This window comes from Mesoplodon bidens (genome assembly GCF_964165515.1).
Source record: "Mesoplodon bidens genome assembly, chromosome: 10".
In the NCBI taxonomy this organism is placed as follows: Eukaryota; Metazoa; Chordata; class Mammalia; order Artiodactyla; family Ziphiidae; genus Mesoplodon; species Mesoplodon bidens.
This window is the reverse complement of record NC_138172.1, coordinates 66,102,556-66,124,935: the sequence shown is the minus strand read 5'-3', so window position 1 is coordinate 66,124,935 and position 22,380 is coordinate 66,102,556. Positions and strand designations below refer to the sequence as shown.

The 22,380-nt window shown below is 45.7% G+C and overlaps 1 protein-coding gene across 1 annotated transcript; it reads left to right on the top strand.

The window, feature by feature from the left end:
* Positions 1–982: 982 nt before the first annotated feature.
* UQCC2 (ubiquinol-cytochrome c reductase complex assembly factor 2) lies at positions 983–22,329 on the top strand. Its single transcript, XM_081247310.1, has 4 exons — positions 983–1,141; positions 18,389–18,463; positions 19,307–19,376; positions 22,149–22,329. The coding sequence occupies exons 1-4, from the start codon at positions 1,004–1,006 to the stop codon at positions 22,274–22,276; spliced, it is 411 nt and encodes a 136-aa protein (XP_081103436.1). The 5' UTR covers positions 983–1,003; the 3' UTR covers positions 22,277–22,329.
* The last annotated feature ends 51 nt before the right edge of the window (positions 22,330–22,380 follow it).

Below are 22,380 nucleotides of genomic sequence, written 5' to 3'. Positions count from 1 at the left end.
CCTTCGGAAGCAATCCCTGATCTTCCACCTCCTAATCTCCTGAACAGCTAGAAGTACTAGTTCTTTCTCCAAACTCCTAGTATTCCCTAACACTTCAATGAAAGCCCTTGTCACTTTTAACTTTGTGTTTTGGTTATGTATTCACTTCCTGACTCAGGGCAGGAGTCTCCTGGACTTATGAATTAGGCAAGGTGAGAAGGAGGAGGTTTGCGGAAAGCCAAGTGTGTGCACAGGATGGTCCTGGCTAAATTCAGGCAGTAAAGATGCAAAAGGGGGCTGAGGCTTTCTTAAGGAAAATCTGGAAGGTGGGGGTATATTTTGAAAAGAAAAATCAGAGCATCCCACATGATATGCAGCTGGAGATGTAGAAGAGAAGGCTTGGTAAGACAAGTTTTTCCAGGCTGAATCAACCCAGATGACGTTGCTCAAGCAGGGAAAAGTAGCTGGCTTGGGGAGGGGGTGCTCAAAAGGATACTGATAGAAGCTGGGGAAAGAGGGACAGAGCTGAGTAGCACTAAAGAAGGAATTGTGGCAGATCACCAAATGGTAGCGGCAGGTACAGGGACTGCGAGAAAGGGGAAGGGGGGCTGCGAACCACGTGTGCGTGCTACGCGATTAAGTTCAAACACATCTTCATCGAATAACCACTTGTATTTACATGCAAATGTATTATGCAATTAGCAGAGGTCTCAGAGGAGGGTTTTTTAGTCTGGAGCTTGTGCAGTCACTGAAAAAGAGAAGCAAGCTATCCCCGGTATACTCCACGACTGACTTCCCCCTGGGAACCAGTCTGGTTCCAGGAGGACGAAGACTGAATCAGCTGGCCCTGCAGAGACAGGCGAGAAGCGGCCATCCCCAGAAAGCGGCGGAGCGCCGGCTAAATGGCGCATGCTCACTCCTCCCTCCCACCCCACCTCTTCGGGAAGCCGGCGATGCTTAGTGCGCAAGCTCCATCTGTCCCCGCCGACTCCTCCCTCAGGGGCGGAGACAAGCAGGGCCCAAAATGGCGGCTAGCCGCTACAGGCGTTTTCTTAAACTCTGTGAGGAATGGCCAGTGGACGAGACCAAAAGAGGCCGGGACTTGGGCGCTTATCTGCGGCAGCGGGTAGCGCAGGCCTTTCGGGAGGGAGAGAACACCAAGGTGACCAGACTGTGGGGTCCGCCTGCGGCGGGGAGGCGGTTGGGGCGAGGGGAGGAAAGGAGGAGGCAGAGCGGGGCCCACGAGCGGGCTGGCAGCGGGGCCCCGCGCATGCGCGCGCCTTTCCTCCGTGGCCGCGCGTACCCGGGGACCCTCTTAACGCCCGGGGAAACTGCGGAGAGCGGTGATCCTATCTTCTACTCAGTACTTTCACCTGGCTGCACGTTGGAGGTTCCTGAGGAGCTTGTTAAAAATCTAGATACCTGGGACCATACGACCTTGTTGAATCAGAAACTCTGGGGGTGAGGCCTTGGCCTCAGTGTTTTTAAAAGCTCTCGATGATTCAGGGTGCAGCCAGGGTTGAGTCCCACAACACCAGTCCTAGGTGGTGACAGTCATAGGCTTATTACTCCCCTGACATGATGCCATAACCTCGAAGTGTTGTGCAGTGATTGAGCTGATGCCCAAGGACCTATGCAGGGTCCCCACTAAGCCTTGGTGTGCTTCCCGGGCCCTTGTAAGCCCGTGCGACAGGTTTGAGTCCTCACCCCGTGCCCATGTGTGTGAGTAGTAGACCTGTGTTCTTGCTGTCCTCCAGGTTGGCGCTGCACTTCTGGGATTTGTTCATTCATACAGCACATACTTATGGAACACCCACCATGTGCCAGGAACTGTTCCCGGTGCTGGGGAGACAGTAGTTAATTCGATGAGGTCCTGCCCACACGAAATATAAGTTTACGTCCTAGTTCGGGACACAGTAAGCAAGTAGACACACACAGGGCAGGGCAGAGAAGTACTGTGATGGATATGAAATAGAGTAGCATGGTAAAAGGGTAATATTAGTTAGGATAGATAAAGGCTTACTGAGGAGGTGACACGTAGATGAGACCTAAGGGAAGACGACGAGCCAACAATGAACACTTGGTGTTCTTTCAGGCAGTGCAGTGGTCCTGAGGCAGGAAGCAGAAAGCAAGCCCAAGTGGCTGAAGGGTAGTGAGTGAAATGCCATTTTCTAAGAGTTGAGTCAGAGGAGGACAGGAGTCAGGCACGATAGGGTTTTATAGGCAGGCTCTGGTTAGGGGTTGGATTTTATCATAAGACCAGTGAGAAGCCTCTGGGGAGGTTTAGTCAGGGGTTTGATGTGACCTAGTTTACTGTTGTTTTTTTAAAGATCACTCTGGTTGTACCAGTGAATGGATTATAGGGAGGCAAGAATAGAAACAGTCACTCTGGTAGCCCAGGCAGGAAATGGTGGTGGCTTGGATGAAGATGGCAGCACAGGAGATGGAAGTGGCCACATTGGGGTTGCAATGTGAAGGTTGCACCAACAGGACTTGCTGATGTATTGGATATAGGGTAAAGGGCAAGAGGAACCAAGGATAACACCTAGATTGTTTGGGCCTGAGCAACTCGGTGCAAGGTGGTGCCGTTTACTGAGATGGGGAAGACGAGATGAGGAACAGGTGGGGTGTGGGAAGAACATCTTTAGTTTGGTGTTAAGACATGTTAAACTTGAGATGCAAAGTGGATTTACTTCCAAGTGGAAATGTCAAAGTAGACAGTGGGATATTTGAGCCTGGGGCTCAGGCAAGAGGTCAGACACCTGAGATGTGACACATACACACACACAGCCTGAAGAAATGACTTCTGCAAAATTTGGCCACAACCTGTCAAAGCAGGAACATGGCTTTTCGACAACTTAGCCCAACCCAGACCCAAACCAGCCCACCTGATGGAGCAAGAACAACATGCCCAGTGGCATCATCGAAACCAAGTGCTGACTGGGTGGTGGGCATGGACGGAGTGTCTGGCTCAGGGCTTTGTTGGGGGGGGTTGGGGTGTCACACAGCACTGAGGGCCTTCACACTTCTTACAGTGGTCTTCACTGGCCCGTAGTATAAAGATCTTGAAGGCAGGGGTCATAGTCCCAACTCTGCAAATCCCATCGCCCATAGACTTTCTAGGGCTATGCTCCCTTCATATTTTCAGTGTGAGCTTCCTGAGAATAGAGACGGTGCTATTTTTATCTTTCTCCCCACAGTGTCTAGCATAGTTCCTGGCACATAAAAGACACTCGGTAAATGTCTGAATGAATGGGTAAACAAATGATTGGTTATGGCTCATGAGACAAAAATCATTTGAATATAGTTGCAGATGTAGCAGAACTAGATGGAAGGAAGTAGTGAAGAGTGAGAAGGGAATATTTCTGTGCCTTGAGTGGTGAGAATTAATTTGTGAGCTTACTCTGTGTGGGGAATTGCAGGAACTACAGAAGAGGGACATAACCTGGTCCTTATCACCAAGGAGCCTACAGTTGGACAGACACGTGACTTGCTTTAATGAAACTCGGATGGTGAAACCAGCCAGCAGAGAAGCTGACAGAGGCTAGATCCCTGGGGAGGTGAGAGTATGACATTCACCTACTTGACTGTTAGTGTAAGAGGAGCCAGAAAAGGAGGGTAGAGCTTTCTCTTTTGGAGTTGTCATCTTTTGTCGTCACCTAGGGAGATAGTTCTGATGAGTAGAAGGCCCACACGAATTTGAGTCATGGCTGCAGATGCAAGTCATGGCTCGGTTGATGGTTCCAGAGCAGCTGATGAATGCATCCCTGGTAGAGTGAACCAGTGCATCATGATGGCAGCAGGCACATGACTCAGGACCACTGTTGTGGTACCTCATCCTGATGTCATCCAAGAATGCACCTAGGCTTAGTAAATCTTGGTGGTAATTTTCAGAAGGAGCAGTCCCTTGCTGGAATTGAGAACAGTGCTGTGAGTCACTCCCACTGACACCCCCGGATCATTTATAAAGAACTTGAGAAAGAAAGGTCGTTCATTAAGCTGGCAGCCAGGGCCAGGCACTCGACCCAGTCAACTGATGGGTGCGGAGCTCCCCCTCGGTTACGCCATGTGCCAGAAAGACAGGACTAGACAGGGAGGCAGCTCTCCTCCGCCGCGTGTTTGTTCCTGTAGAGGAGAGGAGCAGGCAGTCCTGCTCTCGGCCTTGTGGCTTCCTGCATCTGAACAATAACGCTGAACGCATGCATGGCACACTTGCATGCACGGTCTCATTTAGTCTATTCCTTAGTGCAGCTGAGTTGAGGTCACCATCGCCGTTCCCATTTTACAGGTGAAGAAACAAGATCTGAAAAGAAAAACAACTTATTCGGGGTTCCCCAGGAGTTAAATGGCAAGACAAGTGAGCGTTGTCTTCTTTGTGCCTGAACTGTCCTCAGCTCCCATTCCTCCCAAGTTATTTCTTCTTGTTAGAAAGGCCTCTTGTTCCGTGAACTTCAAGCCCTCCCTTCCCCTCACTTCCTGCTCAAGACCTCTTTGGACCATGGACAGTTATGGCAAAGAATTAAACATCCCTCTGTTAACCCACCTGCTTTTCTTTGGCCCAGCCCCTACCTACCCAGTGTGGATGGGGAGAAAGATGGTCCTCGGGTGGGACACCAGCACAGAAAAGCCAGAACCACTAGAAAGCAAATTAATCATTCAGACTTGAAACCAGGGTACAAAAATAACTGCCTCCATTTATTCCACCACAGATTGCCCTTTGGGGAGTCTCACAGTCCACTCCACCCTAAACCCACCAAGAGGGAGGTTGGAAGCAGAAACACACTAAACACCTCTTACACCCTCTATCCTATTGTGCAGTTTTTTAAAGCTAATGTTTATGGATTTTGCTCCCTTTCAATTCAGTTTCCCTAAGAGAACGCGTGTTCCCTGCAGCCCCAAGAGCTTAATAAAAGAATCACAACATGGGGGAAGGTGGCAAAACAACAGTAATTGTTGACTTAAGTACAGGGGAAGGTGCAAACTCTTCTAATGAGTTCATTAGATGCACAGGCAGCTTCCTAAAAGGTCCCTGGCAGCACCCACTTATCCAGCACAGGGCACATCTCTGAGGAGCCACCCAGGAAGGGGCTCGCCCACCAGGGAGTTCTTGTATTAAATACCCAGGTTGAAATAATAATCAGCCCCGTTTGAAAGGAGTTGAACTTTGTCTTGGATTGGCAGTAATGTAGGTGATACGTCCAACTCCTCAGAGGGGAATTCAAAGGTTTTCTGTGATTCTGTTTTCTCAGTCATCCAGTTGGGGCCTGGTCTGTGGCTCAGTGTGGCGGGGTGTAGCCCTGTGTGTGTTGGCAGTGGTGATGCCATCCAGCGTTACCCACCCCCGTGTGTGGGTCCTCTGAAGTCCAGTTTTTGAGGAAGGGCCTGAGAACAGATTATGCGATTTTTAGTTGTAATATTGAGCCCACTGCAAAACAGCTGTTGTGAGGAGAATCATGTCAGAGAGGGAACGCAGGCATCTCCATCTCTTTTTCTCCCCCAGTTCCGGATGGAGCTGGAGGGAGTTAAGGTAGTGTTTAGACCAAGGCATGGCAGTTTTCTAGGCATGTTTAGAGATGTAGGTGCTCCTCCTGGAGGGCTAGATTATCCACAACTTTCAGTGGGTCACCACCTAGAGGTCTTTGGGTCTGCCTGTTGCCTCCTGGAGTAATGCAGCTTTGTGAGGCCTTCACTGTTGTCTGATCCAGCCTATGTCCCGCCCCCTCACCACACCCCAGCGTGTGCCCTGGCCCCAGTGAGGGCTTCTTCTCATTGCCTCCCAAATTGGTCATAATGTAAATTGTTCTTTTTTTTTTTTCAAGTATATTTGATTTATAGTGTTGTGTTAGTTTCAGGTGTACAACAAAGTGATTCAGTTATATTGGGTTGGCCAAAAAGTTCATTCAGGTTTTTCTGTAAGATGTTACCTGTTACCCCCTATATACTATATATAAACTATATATGTATATACTATATATATGTTCTTTTTCAGATTCTTTTCCATTATAAGTTATTACAGAATACTGAATATAGTTCCCTGTGCTATATAGTAGGTCCTTGTTGTTAATCTATTTTATATATAGTAGTGTGTATCTGTTAATCCCAAATTCCTAATTTATGCCTCCCCTGCCTCCCCTTTGGTAACCATAGGATTGTTTTCTATGTAGGTGAGTCTGTTTCTGTTTTGTAAATAAGTTCATTTGTATCATTTTTTAGATTCCACAGATAAGTAATATGATATTTGTCTTTCTCTGAGTTATTTCACTTAGTATGATAATCTCCAAGTCTATCCATGTTGCTGCAAATGGCATTACTTCATTCTTTTTTTATGGCTGAGTAATATTCCATTGTATCTATGTACCACATCTTCTTTACCCATTCATCTGTCGACAGGCATTTAGGTTGCTTCCATGTCTTGGCTATTGTAAATAGTGCTGCTATGAACATTGGGGTGCATGTATCTTTTCTAATTAGAGTTCTACTCTTTTCCAGATATATGCCCTGGAGTGGGATTGCTTGATCATACGGCAATTCTATTTTTAGTATTTTAAGGAACCTTCGCACTGTTCTCCATAGTGGCTGTACCAATTTACGTTCCCACCAGCAGTGTAGGAAGGTTCCCTTTTTCCACACCCTCTCCAGCATTTGTTATTTGTAGACTTTTTGATGATGGCCATTCTGACTGGTGTGAGGTGACACTTCACTGTAGTTTCGATTTGCATTTCTCTAATAATTAGTGATGTTGAGCATCTTTTCATGTGCCTATTGGCCATCTTTATTTCTTCTTTGGAGCAATGTCTATTTAGGTCTTCTGCCCATTTTTCGATTGAGTTGTTGTTTTTTTTTGTTGTTGAGGTGTATGAGCTGTTTGTATATTTTGGAAATTAAGCCCTTGTCAGTTGCATTGTTTGCAAATATTTTCTCCCAGTCCATAGGTTGTCTTTTTGTTTTATGGTTTCCTTTGCTGTGCAAAAGCTTGTAAGTTTGATTGGGTCCCATTTGTTTATTTTTTCTTTCATTTCTTTTGCCTTGGGAGACTGACCTAAGAAAACATTTGTATGATTTATGGCAGAATGTTTTGCCCGTGTTCTCTATTCTAGGAGTTTATAGTGTCATGTCTTATATTTAAGTCTTTAAGCCATTTTGAGTTTATTTTTGTGTATGATGTGAGGAGTGTTCTAACTTCATTGATTTACATGAGGCTCTCCAGCTTTCCCAACACCACTTGCTGAAGAGAACGTCTTTTCTCCATTGTATATTCTTCCACCTTTGTCGAAGAGTAATTGACTGTAGGTGTGTGGGCTTATTTCTGGGCTCTCTATTCTGTTTCATTGATCTATATGTCTGTTTTTGTGCCAGTACCATGCTATTTTGTTTACTGTAGCTTTGTAGTATTGTCTGAAGTCAGGGAGGGTTATGCCTCCAGCTTTGTTCCTTTTCCCCAGGATTGCTTTGGAATTCTGGGTCTTTTGTGGTTCCATATAAATTTTAGGATTATTTATTCTAGTTCTGTGAAAAATATCATGGTTAATTTGATAGGGATTACATTAAATCTGTAGATTGCTTTTGATAATATGGCCAATTTAACAATTTTAATTCTTCCAATGCAAGAGCATGGGATATCTTTCCATTTCTTTGAATCATCTTCAGTTTCCTATATCAGTGTTTTATAGTTCTCAGCATATAAGTCTTTTACCTCCTTGGTCAGGTTTATTCCTAGGTGGTTTTATTTTATATATATATTTTTTGATGTGATTTTAATAGGGATTTTTTTAACTTTCTCTTTCTGATATAGAGAAATGCAACTGATTTCTTTATGTTAATATGTATCCTGCTACCTTGCTGAATTCATTTATCTACTCTAAAAGTTTTTGTGTTGAGTGTTTAGGGTTTTCTGTATAGAGTATCATGTCATCTGCATATAATGACAATTTTTACCTCTTCCCTTCTAATTTGGATACCTTTTATTTCTTTTTCTTGTCTGATTGCTGTGACTAGGACTTCCAATATTATGCTGAATAGAAGTGATAAGAGTAGGCATCCTTGTTTCATTCCAGATTTTATTGGGAAGGCTTTTAGCTTTTCACTGTTGAGTATTACATTGGCTGTGGTTTTGTCATAAAGAGCTTTGATTATGTTGAGATATGTTTCCTCTGTACCCACTTTGGTGAGAGTTTTTAATCATGAATGGATGTTGAATTTTATCAAATGCTTTTTCTGCATCTGTTGAGATGATCATGTGGTTTTTGTCTTTTCCTTTGTTTATGTGGTGTGTCATACTGATTGATTTGCATATGTTGAGCCACCCTTGTTAACTTGGGGTGAATCCAACCTGATCATGGTGTATGATCCTTTTTGTATGTTGTTGGATTTGGTTTGCTAGTATTTTATTGAGAATTTTTACATCTATATCAATCAAAGATATTGGCCTGTGATTTTCTTTTTTGGTGGTATCTTTGTCTGGTTTTGGTATCAGGGTGATGGTGGCTTCATAGAATGACTTTAGGAGTGTTCCCTCCTCTTCAGTCTTTTGAAGAAGAGTTTGGGAAGGATCAGTTTAAGTTCTTTGTATGTTTAGTAGAATTCCCTAGTGAAGCCATCTGGTCCTGGACTTCTGTTTGCAGGGAGCTTTTTTTTAAATTACAGATTCTGTTTCACTTCTAGTGATCAGTCTGTTCAAATTATCTATTTCTTCTTGGCAATTCCCTGGCGGTCCAGTGGTTAGGACTTGGCACTTTCACTGCCATGGCCCGGGTTCAATCCCTGGTCAGGGAACTAAGATCCCGTGAGCCATGCAGCATGGCCAGAAAACCCCCAAATTATCTGTTTCTTCTTGATTCAATTTTGGTGGGCTGTATGTTTCTAGAAACTTGCCCATTTCTTCTGAGTTGTCCAGTTTGTTGGCATATAATTGTTCATAGTATTCTCTTATGGCTTCTCGTATTTCTGTGGTATCAGTTGTTATTACTCCTCTTTCATTTCTTATTTTGTTTATTTGGGTCCCCTCTTTTTTCTTCTTGGTGAGCCTAGCCAGAGGTTTGTTGATTTTTTTCTTTCAAAGAACCAGCTCTTGGTTTTATTGATTTTTTTCTATTTTTTTAAATCTCTATCTTATTTATTTCCTCTCTAATCTTTATTATTTCCTTCCTTCTGCTGACTTTAGGTTTTGTTTGTTCATCTTTTTCTAATTCTTTTAAGTGGTAGGTTGGGTTGTTTATTTGAGATTTTTCTTGTTTTTTTGAGGAAGGCCTGTATTGCTATGAACTTCCCTCTAAGAAATGCTTTTTGCTGCATCCCATAGATTTTATATGGTTGTATTTTCATTGTCATTTGTCTCAAGGTATTTTTTAATTTCCTCTTTTTTTTTTTGTTTTTTTTTTTTTGTTTTTGTGTGGTACGCGGGCCTCTCACTGTTGTGGCCTCTCCCGTTGTGGAGCACAGGCTCCGGACGTGCAGGCCCAGCGTCCATGGCTCACGGGCCCAGCTGCTCCGCGGCATGTGGGATCTTCCCGGACCGGGGCACGAACCCGTGTCCCCTGCATCGGCAGGCGGACTCTCAACCACTGCGCCACCAGGGAGGCCCTAATTTCCTCTTTGAATTCATCATTGACCAATTGGTTTTTTAATAACGTGTTGTGTAGTCTCTGTGTAATCGGTTTTTTTTCTCGTTTCTCTTTCTGTGGTTGACTTCTAGTTTCATGCCATTATGGTCAGAAAAGATGCTTGAAATAATTTCTATCCTCTAAAATTTATCAAGGCTTGTTTTGTGTCCTAATATGTCGTCTACCCTAGAAAATGTGCTATGTGCACTTGAAAGGAATGTGTATTCTGGTTTTTTTGGATGTAGTGTCCTGAAAATATCAAATTAAGTCTAACTGTTCTCTTGTGTCATTTAGGGTCTCTGTTGCCTTATTGATTTTCTGTTTGGAAGATCTGTCTGTTGATGTCAGTGGGGTGTTAAAATCTCCTACTTTTATTTTATTCCCATCAATTTCTCCCTTTATGTCTGTTAGTACTTGTTTTATGTATTTAGGTGCTCCTATAGCATATATTGGGTCCATATATGTTAATGAGTGTAATATCCTCTTCTTGCATCAATCATTTTGTCATTATATAGCATCCCTCTTTATTTATGGCCTTTGTTTTGGGTTTTGTTTTTCTTTTAAATTTATTTATTTATTTATTTATTTATTTTTGGCTGCGTTGGGTCTTCGTTGCCGCACACGGGCTTTCTCTAGTTGCAGCGAGCAGGAACTACTCTTCATTGTGGTGTGCAGGCTTCTCATTGCGGTGGCTTCTCTTGTTGCGTGGCACGGCTCTGGGCATGCTGGCTTCAGTAGTTGTGGCACACAGGCTCAGTAGCTGTGGCTCTTGAGCTCTAGAGTGCAGGCTCAGTAGTTGCGGCTCATGGGCTTAGTTGCTCCACGGCATGTGAGATCTTCCCGGACCAGGGTTCAAACCCATGTCCCCTGCATTGGCAGGTGGATTCTTAACCACTGTGCCACCAGGGAAGTCCCTATGGCCTTTGTTTTAAAGTCTATTTTGTCTGATATGATATTGTGACCCCCTGCTTCTTGTGATTTGTGTTTGCGTGAAATATCTTTTTCCATCCCCTCATTTTCATTCTGTGGGTGTCCTTCGCCCAAAAGTGGGTCTTTTGTAGGCAGCGTGTTGTAGGCTTTTGTTTTATTATCCAATCTGCCATTCTGTGTCTTTTGGTCAGAGCATTTAGTCCATTGACATTTAAGGTAATTATTGACAGGTATGTATTTATTGCCATTTTAAATCTGGTTTTCCAGTTGATTTTGTATTTCTTCTTTGTTCCTTTCTTTTTGTTTTTCCTTTTGTGGTTTGATGGTTTTCATTTGTATTACACTTGAGTTCTCTTCTTTTTGTTTTTTTGTGAATCTGTTGTATGTTTTTGATTTGTGGTTACCCTGGTTTTCAAGTATGTTAACCCATTACTGTATCTGCTTGCTTTAGACTGGTAGTCATATAAGCTTAAACACATTCCAAAAAATCTACATTTTCTTACTCCCCTCTCCCAAGTAAGAACAATATGGTTCTGATGTCCTATTTTACATTTTCATGTTTATCCTTTTGCCATTCATTGTAGTTATAATTGCTTCCACAAATTTTTGTGATTTTTTTTTTTTTTTTTTTTTTTTTTTTTGCGGTATGCGGGCCTCTCACTGTTGTGACCTCTCCCGTTGTGGAGCACGGGCTCTGGACGTGCAGGCCCAGCGGCTATGGCTCACGGGCCCAGCCACTCCGCGGCATGTGGGATCTTCCTGGACCAGGGCACGAACCCGTGTCCCCTGCATCGGCAGGCGGACTCTCAACCACTGCGCCACCAGGGAAGCCCTGATTTTTTTTTTTTAATGTATGTTCTGGTTTATTTAAGTGATCTACAACCCTTTCATATATTTGCTTTTCCTATTGTGATTTTACCTTTCCTATAGATTCTTTCTTCTATTTAGAGAAAACCTTTCAGTATTCTTTTTAGGTTAGGTCTAGTATTGCTGTATTCTTTTAGTTTTTGCTTGTGTGAGAAATTCATTATCTCTCCTTCTATTATAAATGATAATCTTGCTGGGTAGAGTATCATAGGTTGCAGGTTTCTCTCTTTCAGGACTTTGAATATATCTTGCTACTCCCTTCTGGCCTGCAAAGTTTCTATAGAGAAATCAGCTGATAGCCTTATGGGGGTCCCCTTGTAACTTACTCTTTGTTTTTCTCTTGCTGCCTTTAAAATCCTCTCTTTATCTTTAACTTTTGCCATTTTAATTATGATATGTCTTGGTGTAGGTCTGCTTGGGTTCATCTTGTTTGGGACCCTTTGTGCTTCCTGTACCTCGATATCTGTTTCCTTCTTTAGGCTTGGGAAATTTTCAGCCATAATTTCTTTAAATACATTTTCGATCCCCTTTTCTCTTTCTCCTTCTGGGATCCCTGTTATGCCTAGATTGGCATGCTTTGTGTCCCATAGGTCTTTTATGTTGCTTTCATTTTTTTTTTTTCATTTGTCTTTTTGTCTGCCATTCTGATTGGGTGATTTCCATTATTTTGTCTTCCAGATCACTTATTCATTTTGCATTATTTAGTTTTCTGTATATTGCCTTTAGCTCAGTTTTCATCTCGGCAATTAAGTTGTCTGATTTTGATTGCCTCCTCTTTATAGTTCTTAGTTACAGTGATCTGCATTACTGTCGATAGCTTTTCTTAGCTCCTTCAGCATTTTTGTTACCTTCTTTTTGAACTCAGGGTCTGGTAGACTGGAGAGGTCTGTTTCATTGTTTGTTCTTTTAGGGGATTTCTCTTCTTATAATTGGGAGTGGTTCCTCTGCTTTTTCATTTTACTTATATTACTCTGACTCTATGAATTTAGGGGAAACAGTTATCTACTGTGGTCATGAAGGGCTGTTTATATGTGGAAACACCCCTGTGTAGCCTGTGTGAGTCTAATATTTTTGGTGCAAAGGCTGTTTTTGGTATGGATGCCTGCCATGTCTTTCCTCAGGGTGTGCTGGCCCTTCTCCCCTTGATAAGGGGTGTGATTGGTGTTGTGGTGACCAGAGCCTGCACTGGATGTTGGGCAGGGCCTCCTCTTTGCTCTGTGGTTGTCACAGCCCTATCAGGGGCAGGGTCTGCTCCCCAGTTGTTGAAGTAGAAGCCCCCAGATCCGGTCCTAAACTGTGGTGTGAGGTAGGTGGGACAGGAGCGCTCCCACTGGGAAAGGAGCTGCTGTGTATTCCTCCCCAGGAGTTGTCTGCCTGGACATGCACTTTGTACCATCTCCTGTCACCTGGTGTGCATGCTCAAAAAGTACACTGTTGTTGACACTGCCCTCCGCCCCACCTCTGCTGTGGGAATACCAGTAATCAGCTCAGATATCAGCCCTGCTTCTGCGTGTGCATGCCCACAAAGTTTGTTGTTGCTGGCACTAGACCTGCCTCAGCTAGGGGAGTGCCAGTAATCAGCTCAGATGTCCTGTAGAAGCTGCCGCTGGCATAAATTTGCTGAAGTCACGCACCTGCCAGGAATCGGTTCTGATTTCAGCCCTACCTCTGCGTGTTGGCAACCCACGGGCGCTTGTGTGCTCCCAGAGCTCATAATGGCGGAGCCGTGCCTGCCATGAGCACCCAGAGAATGAGGCCGCTGTGGTGGGGTCATGCCCCCCCCGCTTCACACGCACATTGACAGTAGACCTGGGCTCCATCCTGCGCACAGCACCCCCAGCCTCGCCCTGGACCACACTCCAGGCCCTTCAGGCTGTCTGTGTGCAGCCAGAGTGAGTCCTCTGAAGCCCGAGTTCCAGCCCCCAGCCGCTCCGCACACCAGCAGGCATGTGTCTTGGGCTGGGAAGTGCAGCAAGGTAGCGTGGACTGTCTGTGCTGGTCTCCCTCTGTCCTGCCTGCCACAGGCCAGCTGCTGTGCTCTCCTCTGAGGCTCCCTATCTGTCCCAGTGGACCTCCCAGTCGGTGAAGGGGGTTCCCAGGGTAAAGGAACCTTTCCCCTTTGAAAGCTCCCTCCCGGGGCACAGGTTCCGTCCTGATTCCTGCTTTTTTTTTTTCTTTCATCCTATCCGGTTATGTGGTGATCTTTCTTGCAGCTTTGGTTGTATGAGATCTTCTGCCAGTGTTCAGTGGGTATTCTGTGAGAATTTTTCAACATGTAGATGTGTCTTTCATGTATTTGTGGGAGGATGTGAGCCCCACGTCCTTCTATTCTGCCATCTTGATCTCTGCTCCCAGGTTCTTAACCTTTGAGAACCTAGTGCACTGTGGACCAAAGCCCAGACACACAGCTTGTCAAGAATCTGGTGGCTTCCCAGGCCTTGAAGCACTCCTTGGTGCAGCTTGAGACCCTGCCTGCCTGGACCATCCTTGTCCCTCTGCCTTTTCATGCCTCTTTCTCCCAGTCCTTCCTCTGATCCCCATTCTGCCCAGCTCTGAAGTCTACACTCCTCAAAGTAAGGGACTCTGACTCCCCATCACTCTGTGACCTGTCACTGCAGTGAAACGCAAACCTGTCCTGTAAGGGAACCACACCTGCCATGTGAGCCAGGCCTGGTAACTAGCTCCTGCTTCTGATCTCCTGTAAGTCTTGGCACTCAGTTACACTCTGTCCTGGTCATTTTTTATTTTTAATGTGTATGTATCTTGTCTCAGCTTGATTGCCAACTTCTCTGGAGCCGAGGCTGGGTCTTCATGTCCCCTCACAGCCGCCTAGCAGAGCTCTCTACATAGTAGATGCTCAAGAAATAGATTTTCAGTTGAATTCAAGGGAATAGACTCCCATAATGGAATGAACTCATTTCGGAAGTTCATTACCAAGCCATGAAAACCTTTTCTCATAGATCCTCCTGGACTGAATCCAGCTCTACCTTAATTAGCGAAGCAATTTGCAACACTTTCCCAAAAGTGCTTATGCATCCCTTTGTGTGACTGGAATAGGGGCCGCTGTACCAATTGCTGTCACCACCCAAAATTCAATTTTGAAAATCAACATCAGTGCCTGTGGCAGTGATGTAGATTTGTATGTATAAAAGTTTAATATGGTAAAGAGAAATTTACTGACTGCTGAGCGGGGGAAATGCAAAAGCAGCCAACATAGAGCCCAAAAGGACACTTTGTCACTTGAACATCTATTTTATTCACATTTAGGAAGCAGAGCTGACTTTTTCATAATATCCCAACTGCTGCCTTGTTTAAACCCAGCTTTGCCATTCGTCCTAAAATGTCCATAATCTCATTAGGTGTGAATGCAAAATCAGGTAGTTGAAAGCTTGTATATGAGAATATTTCTAAAAGTGCACAGTACACTTCATTGGGAAAACTGTATTTCAAAATTCAGCGATGTTTGCACTGGAGTCTGTGAATAAAGTGTAGGATGTAGGTATGTGGTGAGGCTTCCGGAATTAGGTATTTCTACTGATGTACTTTTAAGTAGTAAATAAGACTATTTTGTAATTGCTGAGCTTGGATTGGGTGTGACTAGGAACCCAGAATTGGCCTTGGCTCCATCTCTGCTTAGGCAGTAATAACTTGGCTTGAAGTTGCCGTACCTCAAACTCTCATCACCTCCACTGAGCTACTTTTACAGCCTCGTACAGACATCTTCCGACCTCAGATGAGAAATTGGGTGACAAGGTCATTTTTTGGTGATTTGTTATTTATAGGTGCTTCTCAGATTATTCTTTGAGGCTCCAGGCTTTATGGAAAGTATCTGGGAGACTGTCTCTTTAATACTGAAGGACTTTTGAGAGGTTCAGGGAACACAGAGGGTCACTTTGGTTTTTGAGCAATGCTCTGTACGGTGACCCCATCCTCTCTCTCTGTGTCCCTCCCCTCGGCCCTACTTCTCTGTCGGAGGTGGGAAAAGCTGGGCAGGAATGAGACACCCTGCTCACCCCACCGAGGGTACAGACGGAGGTGGCTGAGCAGCCCTCCTGCCAGCTCTCACTGTTAGATTTGGAGGAAAGGCAGGAGGGGACTCCTTTTGGCAGCATCTCTGAAGGTGAGGATCTGGTGGGAGCGCAGGTCTGGTGAGGACGCGATGTGTTGGTGGTCTGCCGGCAGTGAGGGAGCCCGGGAGAGAGGCGCTGGGCAGAGTCAGTGCTGTGAATGCCTTTCTTAATTAAGAGCTGGGTTGGGAGGGTGGTCGGTGGTGGTGGGAGTGGAAGGTCGGGTTGCACGGCTATCAGGTGGAGGACAGGTGCTGCAGACAGCCACTCGCTCGGCAGAGACCAAGGGTCAGTGCGTGATCCCCGCCAAGCTGATCATGAAACACTTGGGGACCACTGAGAGCCATCAAGCTCAGGGCCGGAGGTCCAGTCAGGGACAGAGTGAAGCTTCGGTGATTTTCCATCCCTTCATCACTTCCACCTCCAGCCATTCCCTGCAGTCACACCAGCAGCACTGATCCGCTGATATGTCCTAATTGCTGTCCCCTGGGCGTGTGCATGAGCTGGTCCTGTGCCTGGAGAGCCCCCACGTCCTACCGGTAGCTTCCGCCCACCCTCGCCATGACCCTTGGCAGGGCTTCCTTGGCTCCGCTGATGGTGTCAGGGGCCCTCCACGCACCCCTCATGCCGCTGTCACCGGGATCATCCTGAAGTCTTCTTTCGCCTTGTAGTTAGTGCAGTAAAGGCCTGTGTTTACTATAACTGTTTACTACTAATAGTAACCAAGACTAATCCCTCACATTCATCAGTGTTCCTGGCCCTGAATTCAGAGCAGTCCAGGCATTACCTTACTTACCCTCACATCACCCTCAGAAATAGGGACGATTATTATCTTTTCTTTTAAAAGAAAAGTTAAGTTGGCCAGTATGTTTCAAAAATGTCAGTGCTGGGAAGACAAAGAAAGGCCGAGGAGGTGTCCTGGCTGCAAGGAGAAAGAAATGTGACAGGTAGTGCAGGAGGCGATCCTGGGCCTAAAGGACTTTTTTTTTGCTGTGAAGAGTTTTACTGAGACAATTGACAGAGTTGGAATATGGACAATGGAACAGATAGAAGTGTTGTATCAATGTTAAATGTCCTGAATTTGGTCATGGAACTGTGGTTATATGAGAGAATGTCATTCTTAGGAAACATACTGAAATATTATGTATATATAGATATAGAGAAGGATAAAGGAAAAGTGGGAAATTTTTTTTTTAAGTGTCAGGGGCAGAGGGAGATGGAGTGATTTGCCCAATACCCCTTAGCTGGTAAGGGATGAGATCCAAATGCAGGCAGTTGGACTCCACAGCTCCCCACAGCTGTGCACACCTGCTCTGACATGGGCCGGGCACACTGTAGGTTCTCTTAAATTTATAAGCAAACACATCTGTACAGGTATGAAGAGGGCAAGCAAATGATGAAAGGCACAATTATCTCTTGATAATCTACATAATATTCTTTAAAAGTTTGGCTGGTGTTACCCTCTTTTTCCTTTTGCGTCTTGTGCCTTCTGTTCGTCTGTCGTCTGGTTAGCTCTTAGTTTTGCATGCCCTGCTGAAGACAGAACATTCAAAACGCTTTCCCCCAAAGTGTATGCTGCAGAATTCTGTTCCAGCTGGACTTTCCTTGGAAGTGCTGCCCGATGGGGAGTCAGACTCCTGTGTTAATATCCGTTCTTCTTTTTCAGCCTGTAGCCCCAGTGCACTCAAATAATGCCTTTGATCATTAGTCAACAAACACTGGCTGCCTCCTCAGCCCGTCACCCTTTCTCTTCTGATGTGGCTACCTGGGCGTTCTCATGATGGGTGGCCTGAACCTGGGGATGGATTGAGTAGAACTCAATGACAGGATTGTCTTTCTTGTTTGCTGTAAAGTGGGGACCTTATTTGACATGCACATGGAGGCAGAAGTGGAGCTGCCTATTAAAATGCTTAACTACTGATTTATTTATGCTCTGCCTTCTTCGAGAAAGGATTTAAGTTGGAAAAATCCATCATTTGAATTCTGGGAAAAAAACATTGAAGAGAAAGTTTCATTCTGGGGAGCTTTCAGAATTCTTGGCAGAATAATGTAAGGAACTGTAGCTAAATAATGGCAAAGGCAGAAGGAAGGGAAAACTTTTTAAGAGGTATGAGAGGGAAAAACCCACCTCTCACCTGCATGTTGCCCGCGTTCCCTGGAATTTCCAGCAGGGCCATCCGGAGTATTGCTTTGTTTCCCCCTTTTTATTTGCAAGGCTTCCTAACAGGACCTAACTGGGTTCTCCCTCTTGGTTCTCCTCAGTTCACCTGTTTCATCCTAAAATACTACTTTCTTCATGTTTCTTTCCTTGTAAAATTCAACAGCTCCCCACTTAACCACAGATGAAAGCTCAGATGATTTTTTTTTTGCCTTTCATAAAAGAATCTTTATTTAATACATTTCATATTGAAGGTTTAACTCAAAAAGCTCTTTCTTTTTCTCCCACCCAGGCTCTTTTACCTGCATGTTCAGGCCCTCAGCCAGATGGTCTGGTGTGAGGCATAGGTATAGCATCCCTGCCTCCTCTGCCCTGCTCATGCGACCGCCCCCACCAGGAAGGCCCTCTCCACTCTCCCCGGCGCCTGTGCATCCTTCAGAAACCAGCTTAGTCTCACTTCCATGATCCGCTAACCTCCTCTGACTTCTTGTGGCCCACATTGCCCCTGGCACTCCTGGAGTGTTGTGTTTTTACCACGGGGCTTGCTGGTTCACAAGTCACAGGTGTTCAGCAAATGTTTGTTTGCCAGTTGAGTTTTCCTGCAGGTTGGGGAGCTGCTGAGGTGGAGCCATTATTCCAAAAAGGTGATTTCTGACCGTGGGACCTGTGGTCAGAGAAGCCAGCTCTGAGCCGCAGGCCTGCTTCCTGTCCTTCCTGGAGGCATACGGTACAGACCCGTGTGGGGGCAGGGCTCATTTGCTCACTTTCTTGGAGGTTTTGTTTTTCAGGTTTCAGAGCCTGAGGCCTGTGATCAGATGTACCAGAGCTTAGCACGGCTCCATGCAAACTACTACAAACACAAGGTGAGTGGGCCACAGTCTTTTGTGTCGTCCCCAGCCCTTCGACTGGAGATGACCAATAAGAGTGAGTGAAATCTGATTATACGATGTTCTGTAAAGAATTGTGGTTTTGCTACTTTCAAATGTAACCAGTAATTTCAACCAAGCCAACTAAGGCACCTGGTAGAGGCTTTTAGGTCACCTAAATGAAAGCCATTTTTAATTTTGAAGAAAAGCCATGTGTTTTATATGCCAGTGGGTGCTTCCGGGTGTGTCTGACAACTCTTGGATCTCACACATATTTTCCCACCCCCTCTGATGGAACTGGTCTTCCCCACACTCTGGTGATAAAGATGGGGTGACTGGGAAAGTCCTGTCAGACAAAGCTGGACCTCTCCTCGGCCCTGACATGATTGCTGTCAAATTCTGTTTAGTGTGTTTTTTCCCCCAGGCTTGAAAAATGTGCTCAGTAACCACAGATTTACATGGCCAAATGCCTAGTCTGTATGAAGAGGGGATTTCTTCTAAATCCTCACTGCTCAAAGTGTGGTCCGTGAGCAGCAGCATGGGCACCACCCGGGGGCTGGTTAGAAATGCAGAATCATAGGCCCCACCCAGGCTCCCGAGGCCCAGCCTGCATTTTCCACAGGGTTCAGGTGCGTGTTCAAGTCAGAGCCGCCTCTCCAGACCGGACTGGTTTGGCCTCCAGGTGGCGTTGCGCTTCTCCTTCTGGCCTCCAGACACCCATGGCCTGTGAACTGCAGTTAGAGCGTGGCTTCTCTCCAGGATCATCCAGTCCCAGGTTGTGCTGCAGAGCTAATCTTCTCTCCCCTCCCTCTCTCTTTCCCCTCTGCCCCGTGTGACCAGTACCCTCGCCCCAGAGACACAAGCTTCAGTGGTCTGTCCCTGGAAGAATACAAACTGATCCTGTCCACAGGTATGGAAAGCACAGCTGCTGCCCTTTCTGGTTGGTTTGCAAATGAGTCTTTGTGTTTGAGCGGCCAAGGGGAATTGTCTAATAAGACAGTTTTGCTTGATGGAAAGTCTTGTGGAATAGCCCACAGGAAATTCTGAAGCTACAGGGCTCATGCTTTTTTGGCCACAGAACATGGAGAAGGTCAGAGGCATTATTTAAAAAAAGCAAATCCATCTTTAGAGCTTTTAAATTCAAGGCTGGGCAGCAGGGAACAAGGGAATATGTATTTGCCAAATGGAAGTAGTTGAAATCAGGATGGAAGGAAAATAATTTTATCTTTATGGTCCTAAGGGGGCTTTATAAACACGAGGGTTTTTAATTAAAACAAAAAGCCATTCAATAGACGTGTATGGGGATATCCGCCTAAGAGCTATCTGACCCAGGGGACGTGGTCTGTGGGTTAGATATGGGTTTAACTAGGTATGTTTTGGAGTCCTTGATAGACCCTGATTAACAAGAAAGGAAAAACCCTGTCTAGCCCGGCCCCTCCTTACTTCCCCATTCTCCATTGTCACTGAAGGGGGACGTGGGGGGTGGTGGCAGGGGAAGACTGGGTTGAAACAGGCAGGTTCTGGAAAATTAACTATTTTTATTGCCAAGGATACCACATATAAAAATAGGCTAACCTTTTCTGGGAGGGCATGGCCCTGAAACATTGCCTCCTGGTACTCTAGAAATTTCTCTTCCCTATTCCTCTGGCAGCCTTCAGCAACTAAGGTTTGAGAATTTAGGCTTCCAGAAAACTCCTAACCTTCTGAACAGATTAAAACCTGGTGGTGTCATCTGCTATTGTGGGTTGACTCTGATACTATTTTTATATTTACTCTCTGGAAAACTGGGGTAGAGATATTTTGGCCAGGCAGAATCACTTTATTGGCAATTTTTTAAAAAAATGTGTGTGTGTGTACACACCCACATACACATATAAACAAATGGTACCCCCATGTCCCTGGGCCCATGTAATTACCAGCATCAATGCACAATGTCATTGTGAGGACCCCGAAGAGTTTGAGCAAAGTTTGAACTTGGAATTAGAATGGAAAGAAGTTCCAGAGGCTCAGCCTCTGCCTCTTTGTTAACTCTCGGGACGGCTGAGTTCGGAGACAACGGGCCATAGCCAAGGAGTGGGAGATGTACGACTCCCCACCACTGGCCTGTGCTGCAGCTTGTCCTGGCTGGGAGTTCAGCCTTAGGAAATTAGCTGATAATTTGCTTTCACAGCAAGCCTCTTATTTTTGTTGTGACTCCGTGGAATAAGCTTACTGAGTGTTTCCTCTGAGGGCAGGACACCTTGCAGTGTTTGTCACGAGGATTTGAGGGCCTGGCAAGTCTGAAATGTGGCCGCAGTCTACGTCCCGAGTGTGTCCATCCTGGCTTGGGGTCCCGGGAGTCTCTGAAGGAGGCCTCGGCATCCTGTTTTGTGCCCCACGAAGGAACCTGCACTTCTGGAAAAGTCCCAGGGTGGAATGCTGGCCGGGGTACAGTGCGTGTCCTAATTTAGTCAAGAGCCCACTGACAATAAATGTTAATAGATGATGTGAGTTACCTTTTTGTTCAGAAAAGCTATTCTTTTTCTCCAGAAGTTTTATTAAGAGATGAAAATCCAGGCTCTGAAATTTAAATAATGTGAAAATCTAAACTTAAAATACAAGTAAAATTAGGTATCATAGAACTTTAGCCCTGGACAGACTTTAGACCAGTGGTTCTCAACCCGGGAGCGATTTTGTCCCCCAGGGACCTGTGGCAATGTCTGGAGACCATTTTAGTTGTCACAGCTTGCGGGGGGGAAAGGGCAGTTTGCTACTGACATCTAGTGGGTAGAAGCCAAGATGCTCCTGCAGTGCCAGGTCAGCCCCACAACAAAGAATTATCTGGCCCCAAGTGTCACTGGTGCTGAGACTGAGAAACCCTGCCTTGGTTCCTTTAGGGGGGAGGGGGGAGGGGTGGATGTATGTTTTTAAACAGAGGCCCCACTGGCTCCCACCAGCTCCTGCTGCCTTCACGCCTGTGAAGATGGCTGCGTTTTCTTGAGTGTGGGCCAGGTGCCAGGTACGTCACCTCCATTATTAAGAAGACTCACAACTTTTGAGGCAGGTGTTTTGATCTCCACTTTGCAGATGAGGAACCCGAGGCTCAGAGGGTTAACTGATTGCTTGAGGGGATCCAGTGTGGAAATGGTGGGCAGGGATGGGGGCCCAGGTCCAGCTCCCTCCCGGGTGCCTGCTCAACTCCACAGCGTGGGGTGGACCCAAGTGTCTGGGGTCAAATCCCAGCTCCACCACTTCCTAGCCGTGTAGCCTGCTCAAGTTCCTTAACCTCACTCTGCCTCAAGTTTCCACATCTGTAAAATGGAGACAGTAAGGTCTGTGTGGCTCAGGCCAAGTTTTGAGATAATCCTCTGGGCCTGTGGGTTGTGTAGCTGATGCTACAGTGCCTTTTCTTTGCTCACGTGGAGCACAGCGGAGAGGGCCCTGCTTAGATGCTGAATGATGATTGGATGTGAACAGAGGCCACTGTAAGGACGGTCTCTGGTACCCGAGTGCTCATCCACACTTGCATTTATTTGTCTGTTACTCTGCCTGATTTGCTGATCAGAAGTTGGGGCTATACTTCCCTTTCTTAGCAACATACTGTGAAAAGCGAGACATGCCTGTGTGGCGAAAGCCCTGTGGGGCCAACCTGTGTAATCATTTTAGACTTCAGCCTTTTTTTGTTGTCTTCTCCTTTTGCCAGATACCTTGAAAGAGTTTAAGGAGATGAATAAGGGCATGTGGAAGAAACTGCAGGAGAAGTTTGCCCCGAGGGATCCCGAGGAGAAGCATAAGGCCTGGGCTCGGGCCTTAGCACGCCCACGTACCTAAGCGTAAAGTCATGGACGTTGCCATTGTCAATAAAATGCCCTGATTTCCCTGTCCTTGTAGTTCGGGAATCTCATCTGGCCTTCACAAGAAAGGAAGCCCTTGTT

Excerpts from the sequence above, each read along its gene's own strand:
- UQCC2 (XM_081247310.1), top strand. The coding sequence starts at position 1,004 with ATGGCGGCTAGCCGCTACAGGCGTTTTCTTAAACTCTGTGAGGAATGG. Across the intron at positions 18,464-19,306 it reads CAAACTACTACAAACACAAG|TACCCTCGCCCCAGAGACAC; the intron begins GTGAGTGGGCCA and ends CCGTGTGACCAG. Across the intron at positions 19,377-22,148 it reads CAAACTGATCCTGTCCACAG|ATACCTTGAAAGAGTTTAAG; the intron begins GTATGGAAAGCA and ends TCCTTTTGCCAG.